This window comes from Egretta garzetta, unplaced genomic scaffold (genome assembly GCF_000687185.1).
Source record: "Egretta garzetta isolate BGI_Z169 unplaced genomic scaffold, ASM68718v1 scaffold152, whole genome shotgun sequence".
NCBI lineage: Eukaryota > Metazoa > Chordata > Aves > Pelecaniformes > Ardeidae > Egretta > Egretta garzetta.
The window spans coordinates 1,754,996-1,764,734 of record NW_009259037.1 but is presented as its reverse complement, the minus strand read 5'-3'; the positions used below and the strand labels follow the sequence as shown (position 1 = coordinate 1,764,734).

Below are 9,739 nucleotides of genomic sequence, written 5' to 3'. Positions count from 1 at the left end.
GTTGCTTATGAGTAGGTGTAACTGTATGCAGCATTGATTCAATTTTTTCACAGGGAAAACAAAAAAAAAGCAACAAACAAAGGAGCAAAAGCCCTGTCTGTCTGCAAAATCCCCGACTGCACCCAAATCGTGCTTTGCATTACTGAGGATGCTTTGATTCTCCCGGTCGCATGGCTGGGAAGGGCATCGGCCTGATCTTTTGCACAGGGTCCCCCAAGAAGCCTGGGGTTGCCCTGGAGTTTGGAAGAGGCGAATCTGGGTCGGCTCTCCCTCCTTCACCGCTTCCCACGTGCTGCTGGGCAGAGGAGGGGGCTCAGAAGGACGCCCCGGTGCTGGCTCTGGGCTGCTGCCCGCCCTCTCGCTGCAGTTAGTGGTGACTTTGTGGCTGAAGAACCGGTCACCTTGTCCTTAAGGTGGACGTTTGTCGCGGCTGGCGGAGCGTGTGCATGGGAGAACCCGTATTTTTTTCAGAGTGCAAAGGTCTGTTTCCTTCCGTGAGCTTTCAGGATTGCAAAATAAGAACAATTTAAAAACGTTATTAAAAGGGTATTTTAAATTTGAGGTGTATGCTTCAGCTACTTAATTTTACAGCAAATTGGGAAAACCCCAGGTATTCTGGGACCACGATTTGAGCAGAGCTTTGCTACCATTTATACTGCTTAGTGGACTCAAATACGTTGCAATCAACACATGAAGGTGTAAGAATGGATGAAACCCACGTTCATCCGAGGCTATAAAGGCAGCAATAGTCAATCCCATAGGTTTGAATTTGGGAAGCTGGGATGGCATAAATTACGGCATTCAAAACAACTCAGCGTTTGGTTTTTATAGTTAGTTAACTAAATAGAATTTTTACGGTGTTTATTTTCTATATGTCAGTGTTGGCTGCAGCAGAGCCGGGCATTCGGAGGCCACCTTTTACACCTGATTTTTTTTTTCATGGTGTGAAGTTGTCCAAACTGCAGAGGGGAATTCAAACAGGGATTTGAGCTGACAGATGTTCTGGTTGTCCTTCTACTAACAAAAAAATTTCTTGCATGATGAGCGGTAGTGGGCTGCAGTAACAGTTTGAGAAGTAGAGAGATTAAACTTGTGTTTTTCAAGTATCAGTTTGATTTTAAGAATTACTTGATTAAATAAGGTGCGCAGCATTTGGTACGTGCACGTATTTTTAATATACTGATTTATATTACTTCATCAAGCGCAGTGAGCTTTCCTGGTTTTATTCTTATTTTCTGCTAATTGGTGCATGATAATTATTCCCTTAACCTTTCAGTGTTTAAACGTCAGCTCAGCTGAATCCTAGTGTGATGTTTCAAGTTTAGATAAAAATGCAAATGTTTCCTACCGATTTATTCTTGCATCTCTTTGAAATGAGGGCAGTTGAGCCAGCTGCATCGAATTTACGGGGACTGTCTGATTTGGGCTGTGTTTGTAGGAGGGAGCCGAGCTATTCTCAGCAGGGTTCTTGCGCTTTGCTCCGCTGTTTGCTGTTGCGCGGGGCTTTGGGCTGCTCTTCGGGAGGGCTGAAAAAAAGATGGGCTGCTAGCCGAGTTGGTTCTCTGTGCTTTAAATGCTCTTGATAAAGTAGGTGTGTGTATAAAATCATCCTGTAATGTGACCACAGAGAGCCGGCACGGAAGATGACGTTTCGCTAATGCAAATTCTCTTGCGTGCGCGTGGTTTTTTAATAATCCTTGTCACTTTGAACACACGCTGTGTGTTTCTCGGTATCCGTAGCGTACTTTCTCCTACTCTAATATTAAAGCATTCATTGCTAAAGCCACAGAAAAGTTTTTAAATGAAGACAGGGAAATACATTACAAGCTGCTGAGGTACCTAAGAAGAAAACAGAACAGACTGCCTTAGTCCGCAGGGCTTTTCCAACAGGTTGAATGCTTTATAACCATCGTCTGAAATTAGCTGAGTAATAAAATGTGACCATGGACTGAGGTTTCCGTGTCTCTTAGAGCCTATTTGGGAAAGTCTGTTGTTGCAGTGGCGACAAACACAATAATCTGTAGAAAAGCCCAATGCCGCTTTACTTGTGATAACGCCTTGTGCCATTTTTCCCCTGGATTTTGTGCCAGAGGGGCTGGTTCCATCATTTGGAATGATGACTGCTGCAGACTGGGGCAATTGGAAAATATTGTTTAGGCATTGCTGGAAAGCGTTTTATCCAGCTGCTGACTGGGCCCAATTTGGCTGGGTTGATGAGTTTGAGAATGGCATCCAGGATGATGCTTATTATAGAAGGTAGGTGCTTTGTGTTGAATGACACAAAAGATGGAAATTAACATTAAAATCATGTACAAATTCAGTCAGGTAAAACAAATTTATTGCTTCATCAAACAAAAGAGTTCACAGGAATATACTATATTTGGCAAAGAGATTTTATGCTTAATTTTGAGGCTGGGTGTGATGTCTGAAATGAATGACTTGAGAAAATGACGTTTTTAAATTAGGTGGTTTTGCTTTTATGTAGTACAAAGAGATGAACTTGAATCTTAGACAAAACCTGTAGTACACTATTCAGAATACATTTTGTTTAATTCTTTGCAAACATCATTTGCTCAATCTCATGACAACCTTAAGTTAGTGTTGCAGTTTTCTTAAGCAGCTACTGTAGAGAAGCTTTTGTAACCATTTTTTTTTGACGTTCCTTGTCAGTATAAACCCAAGAATGGGATAAAAGAATTTTCTGTTGTTGCAAGCGTGCTTTGCTGTACTCTGTACTGCTTTGTTTCCATTTACCAGTGACCCAGAGTTATTATCACAGTAGCAATTTGTGGTTTGTATTAATGAAAAGATTGCCCAATACTCTCAACTGTGTAGTAAACAAAAGCAAATTAATAAAACTCCCATTGCTTTTATGTATTATCCAAAATGATATCAGCAATGAGTTTAAGCTCCTTAGCAAGGCTACCCTACCTTAGTTTAGAGTGCTTTCAGTATGACCAAGAAGTGTTTTTGCAGGCAGTGCCTTCTATCGAGTGGCAGGAGGTGGCTGTGGTGCAATATAGCGCCGTATTTTTGGTCCCCTTTTAGCGTAGCTTTGTGCTAATACACCAGGGTGTTTGATTGTGGGAAAATAAAATTTTTGTCTTAAGAGTATCACTTCTCATATTCCACAAACCGTCAGATGTACTAACGGCTACCAGGTGTGCCGAAGCAATGGAGATGCTTACAAACGCAGCGACTGCAGCGTGGCTGCCTGGCTTTGGGACGGAACGCCTTTCAGTTACGTCCCCAAATGGGGTACAAAATATGCTCTAACCTCGTAATGCTTCTGAAACACGTTTCTGAGTGTAGATGCCTTCTTCGTGGCTTGCTCGTATGGTGGATTGGTAACGATTGACAACGATAATCAAAGCAGCTTTTCAAAAGGTGGACTAGGTGGCTTTGGGCACTGGTGACCGAACGCTTACGGTAACGCTGCTTTTCACGAGTGGAGCCAACTCCAGCAAGCTCAAAGGTTTGCAGGAATGGACTCCACTGAGTAGTGGTAGTCTGTCTTTTGTCTTAGTCTGTCTTTTGTCTTTTCCCAATTTAAAACTAGGGAGGGCTTGAAGTGAGCTGGGGTCGGAGGACAGGCTTACATGATGTCCAAGAGGAAACTGTTAGGCGTGAAGAGGGATTCAAGTTGCCTGGGCCCTGGTGGGAGTCCCAAAACTTCCAGGTTGAGGTGCTTACATTTGCCTAATGACATGAAGGAAAGGTGTGTATCTGTCCTCCCATCCCTTCCTGGGAGATAGGTGCCAATCTTCATGAAGAAATGAAAAAGTTGGGAACTTTACTGTAAGGTGGATCCTCCAGGTCATTTTAGAGGTTGGGGTTTTGGGGATTCTTTCTGTTGTTCTCAAAAATAAATGAAGCTTACTCTTATTTTACACAGTTTATATAACCCCCCCCCCCCCCCCCAAAAAAAAATACCAGAAAAAGTTCCTTTCAGAATAAAGTCTTTTCTAAATTGCTGGCTTAGCATAAATTTTTAGTCGCAGAAACTCCTTGAACCTTTGGATCTGAGGAATGCACTGGTTTTCCTCTTGGTAGGTCCCATTCTTTACCCATGCTTGCCTCATCAAACCTGTCTGGAAATGAACCATCAGGCAAAAGAGAGCGGTGGCAGCATGGGCACTGCAATGGACCCCTCACTGCTATTCAGAGGGGCTGCCATCAGGAATAACGCCTCCTCCTAACGCTCTTGGTCATCTCAACCAAGTCTGATGGGTTTCCCCCCAACTGATCCATTGATACAGGCCATCACTGGATTTGTTTCTGCAGCATGAAAAAAAACCCCTGCATTATTTACCTGCTAGCTCTGAAGAAGTTTAGGAAAACGCAGTTAGCTGTTAAGTCATTATAAGCACATCAATGACTTTATCTTAAAGGTTGCAAAGGGTGACTGCTCTAGATAGAGAGGTGGTTGTGATGATTTAAGGAATAAGTTGCAATTATTCTGTGGGACGGTAAAACCTAGGAATTTCGTCCTCTGTATTGGCTGTGCAGAGAACTGTGACCATCAATTATTGCTTAATTTATTCTATTTAAGGCAAAGCTTTGACTTTTCTGGACCTTATTATTTTCACTTAGTGAGTTTTATTTCTTGGCATACTTAATTGCCTTTTTTTTTGTAGTTTGGAAGGGTATCCTTGAAGCACTGCGCTCATCGACTTCACAGTTCAGTAGTTTGTACTGGCAGCTGGTTCGCTTAGTAAGTGTCAGTTGATGGTTCTTTCCATATGTATGTACTTCGGCCGTGGTGTAACGCCTTTCGTACGTAGATAGGGTAATCGTAAAGGGGAAGTTAGAGCGTGTTTGTGTAAGTGCACAGCTGAGGGAATGGTTGTGTGTGGTGAGAGAGAGGAACTCGGGGATGAGATGTAATCTCCAGCCTTCAGTGAGCTCGCGGGCTGACGTGAGCTTGTTGACGCCATGCCCATCCTTGACTCGCATGTGAATCACATCCCAGGAAAAAAAAATAAAAAAAATAATCTCATAATACCCCGAGAGTCAATGTAACAGTGAGCGTACAAAGACGTTTAACTCATTAACAGGAAAATATATCCATTATTCGTATGATGCACCGTCTCGTTTCTGCTTTCTCTGCTTTTCGTTCTTCCCCGTTGCTACCTTGTGTGCTTTGCAGTGTTTAAAATTAATGTTTTTGTAACTTGGTAAGGGTAGTAATGATTTGTCACTCGCTTTCCACAAAGAGAGAAGCTCCTTTGGGCAGTAAAATTTTTATTGCAGCCCAGCTTGAAACTATGTATAATTATTGCCTGAGTATGTGAGACTGATATTTCCAGCTTTGTATCTGTATCTAATGTGATCACATGGCAATTATTGGAAAAACCTCTTTGATTAAAAAGGAGAGAATTAAGGGTTTTCCTTATTGTATCTCCTCTAATGCTGTTTTTGAATTTTCAAGTCTCTTAGGCATCACTGTGTAACTATGAAATTAAGATTTTGCTTTAGTTTGCCGTGTACTTCTTGCAGAGATGAGGAATTTGAACCTTTGTCCAGTGCTGGTCGAGAGTGGAAAGTAATCTAATGTAATTTATTTCGATGGAAAAAAACCAAAACAGATTGCTTATTTGTCTTTTCCTGATGTTATATGAAAAGATGAGAAGAGGTGTTTTTTTTTTTTATCTGTTGAATTTAATATTTCTCACTTACGTATTCAATATCCTGGGAGTTACCAGCATTGCGATTGTGCTACTGCTACAAAAGATCTGCTTTCAAGCTGCACCTTCTAACAAAATAAAATCTACAGTAAGAGCTGCTCTTCTACAACAAAAAGTCATTTTAGTAGACCTCAAGATTACCCAGATACAGATTTAACCATGGGGCTGCAGAGTCTGCTTGTCTGAGCATGCTGTCTGTCTGGGAATTGAGTCAGTTGAAATTGGGAAATATACTTCCACAATTTTCTTTAAATTTTAAGATACTAAACTTTAACTGGTTTGTCCGTAAAGTAAAACCTAGGTTTGCTGATAATTATCGCAGCTACAGGCTTTAAATTGATGTTGTAAAGTTTTACCCGATAGTACTTAATTTAAGTCATTAAAGTGTTAATTTTAATGATTGTGCCAGCACAGTGTGAAATTTTAATTCAAGATATAAGATGCGAGCTCATTTTTAGTATGTGTTACTAAACATTTATTGCTACATGCATTTGAATGATAAGCAAATAAAAACACAGCGATGGCTGCAGTTTATAACTGGTCATTAAGAGTCCTCATCCATCAAAACACATAAGCGTGCGCATAATGGGACCATTTGCATAATTACAGTTATGAGCTTGATTTCTGAGCATGTAAGTAGTCCTTTAAGCATACGTGGAAATGTTTGATGATCAAGCTTGACAGTTTAAATGGACTATGAATAAAAACTGGAACACTCTGAAACGTGCATCTAACCTATGGACGTGTTTGGGTTTTGCTCTTTCAGAAGTGGTCAGCAAGCGCTGGCGAGCGTCCCGCGCTGGCGAACGTCATTTGACAGGTTGCGTTCTCTCCTGAAGAGTTTGTTCTGTAGAAGCAGAATCTGTTAGTGCCTTTTGAAGTCAAAACTTTTTTTTTTTCCCCACTTTTGTGCTATTTCGGTGAACGTTTCAGGAGATGAAAAAAACCACCACCTTGGTTTTTTAATGAACAGCAAACACCAAATAGTATCGACACTGGAAATGCACCTTATTATTTTTTTTTTGAGCAAGTAGTGGTGGGAAACGTAGGGTATTTCCTCAATCCTAGTTGTTAGAGTGGATTTGAGAACAGAATTGAACGTGTCCTATAACAGTCTTGCCCTGCATATTTTGTTTGCTCTGTTGGCAATGTTTCTGTAAGACTGAATATTCACTGCAAAAGAAAGTTGTACATTCACCTTGCAGAGGAATATACGAGCTGATCTGAAGACGAGTGAAGGGTGTGCTTAAGTTTTAATAATGGACTATTTTATTTTTATTATTTATACTAATATTTATATTAATATTTAATATTTTAAATCATGTAATACTTAAAAAAAGTTTGTTCACCTGCTGCAGCCTAGTGTTTTCCTCCAGGATGGGTGACACTTTCAGGGCTATGTTCAGTGCTCACTCGCAGCCGCTTGTGTACACGCTGGAATAGCAAAGCTTATAAAATTCCTAAAGAATCCAGTGGTGCTTTATAATCTAGAGAAAAGAATTGCCTGAATTGGTGCTTTTGGGTGTGATGTTGGACACGGATACAGGCTTTCTTAAACTATCAAACCAAAATCACTTTAATCTGCATTTTTATTGAGAAATATGTAAATTAATAACTGCTTCATACATTATTCAAGAAAAGGCATATTTTGTATCGCTGGTATCTCTGCTAATCTTATCTAAAGATATGCAAATGATTTAATTAAAATAATTATACTGTATAATATACCTGAACTTTGCTCTAAAATAGTACATATTAATCATTAATGCTACTTGTATTTTTAGCTGGAAGGACAAAGTATTTCATTGATAGTAGATTCTAAACTTTTTTTTCCCCCTTTTTTTTTTTTTTTTTTTCTTAACGACTTGGGCCGAGATGTCCCTTGTGACTGTAATCAAACAATTGACCTCGTGCATTCAAGAATGGTGGAACTGGAATTAAAATTACCAGGGTTATAGCAGAAAAGTGTAGCTGTTTGAAAATAGACAAGTGGTTTTCTATGTACCTATGAGGCATCGCTCCTTGAGTGTTTCCCCGTGGCTCTTCCAACTATTAACAACTGCTGCTGAATGCAATTTTTCTGTCTCTTGAATTCCTCTGACCGCGGAGTTGTGTAGTTTACTCACGTGGTCCGTCATGGACTTCAGACTAGAAAAGTATTGATTAAAAAAGAAAAGTAGGAGGGCTTGTCTTCTTTCTAACGCAAAAGGATTGGGAGCACACGGCGCTCTCATCGATGGGAACCGCAAACGCTAATCGCTAAACCCACAAACAGAAACGCCTCGTATGGGGAATGGATCGTTCCCCCTTCTGAGGCCAAACTAGGTCTGTAATCAAACCATTTGATAGTCTCAATAAAACGCAAAGGAAAGCAAAATAAGTCCGGCTGTGATTGATATTTGAATTACTGTGGGTTTTCTTCTAGTCTGGTGCTCAGTGGATGCAAGAGCTTGAGGAACCTCAGTAAGAATAGTGCCTGTGCATGAGCTAGTAAGGTTAAGATTAAAACCAAAGGCTTTGGCCTTAGGGGTTCTTAGGTAGAACATTTTCTTGTCTATTATTTGAAACAGGGCATTTAAATCCATTCGCAAGTGAAGAAAAAAACCCCCAACTTTACTGCATTGAAATTACTGTTTGTGTAGACCAAGTGATTTTTACCCATGGTGTTACTAGAGGTCCATTACATATTGTCTAACCCACGGCATGATTGCATTAAATTGCTGGCCAGTAATTATTAATTACTGGATTTTTGCTCAGGATGCCTGTAAGAGAATGTTTGCTGCAGAAATAACAAACTACTAATTGCTACAAAGAAATGGAAAAACAAACTTAGTTAAAATGACTACGAATAGTTAAAATCTCAAACATCTGTTTGTATCTTCTGAATCCTTCCATTATCTACTGTGAAATGGAGAGACAACTGCAAGTTGAAGGGGAATTAGAAAGAACTGCAGTTTCATGAGTGGCTACCAAGAATTTACTGCAAGGAAAAATGAAAATTGTGCATTTTGCTTTCAATTTTAAGTAGTGGAGGTTAAATTAAACCCAAACAACTGCAGCATGGCTGAGGAGGAGGAGGAGAAGGTGCTTCTTCAGCTCTACAGAAGATGGGGAAAAAGTGGTTAGAGGAGCGTATCTTAGTTGTGTACTGAGACACCAAGAGGTTTCTAGAACGTGTTAGAAGGAGCTTACAAGTCTCTTAATTTTGGTGTATGTTGTCAGTTGTCCCAGCTTACTAATCTTTCGTGCCTCTTTCTTCTGGTTAAATCTGTTAAATCTAGAAATTTCATTGAGTTTCAGTTTAGGTAACTTACCCCCAAAAGAATATGCTAAGAGCAAGGCACAGGGTTCAGCTGAAACCACAGATTATAGCTAAGCCAAAGCAACCTGCTCCTGCGTGAGGCTCGTCCTGCAGCCTTCACATCACCTTTAAGAATATATGAATTTCAGTCTCGTTTATTTGTTGTTTTTTTATTTTTTTTTTTTAGGGGGCAGCACTTAAATACTTGCCAGCTATTGTCAATGATGTGAAATTAGTATTTGATCCAAAAGAACTCAGGTGAGTAGCGTTAATGAAATGTGTAGCGTGAACTTTATCTAGATCTCTAGTTTACATGCATGTATGCACACACGTATATAAAAATATATACAGAGGCAATGAAACATGATGACCTGAGAACTTACAGCACTTTGGTTTTGCTACGTTTTTCGCCTTGCAAATATTTTTAGGGCTACACAAATAACCTGTAACATGTACAGCATCAAGGTCTCATAAATGTCTTGACAAACTTTGCAGTCCTCTTGAGTACAATCTTGTCACAACAATTTGGTCACCACAACCCCAGGCAGCGCTCCAGGCGTGGGGCAGAGGGGCTGGAAAGCTGCCCGGCGGGAAAGGAGCTGGGGGGGTTGGTCGACAGGGGGCTGGATATGAGCCAGTAGGGTGCCCAGGTGGCCAAGAGGGCCAGCGGCATCCTGGCTTGTATCAGGAGTGGTGTGGCCAGCAGGAGCAGGGCAGGGACCGTGCCCCTGTGCTGGGCACTGGGGGGGCC

At 40.7% G+C, this 9,739-nt stretch overlaps 1 protein-coding gene across 1 annotated transcript in view; it reads left to right on the top strand.

Moving 5' to 3' along the window:
* Window positions 1–9,739, top strand: part of DOCK1 (dedicator of cytokinesis 1) — a 316,870-nt gene that overhangs the window by 55,659 nt on the left and 251,472 nt on the right. The window contains exon 24 of the mRNA XM_035890418.1: window positions 9,176–9,246. Within this exon, the coding sequence (XP_035746311.1) occupies window positions 9,176–9,246 (71 nt within the window). The remainder of the gene's footprint in view (window positions 1–9,175; window positions 9,247–9,739) is intronic.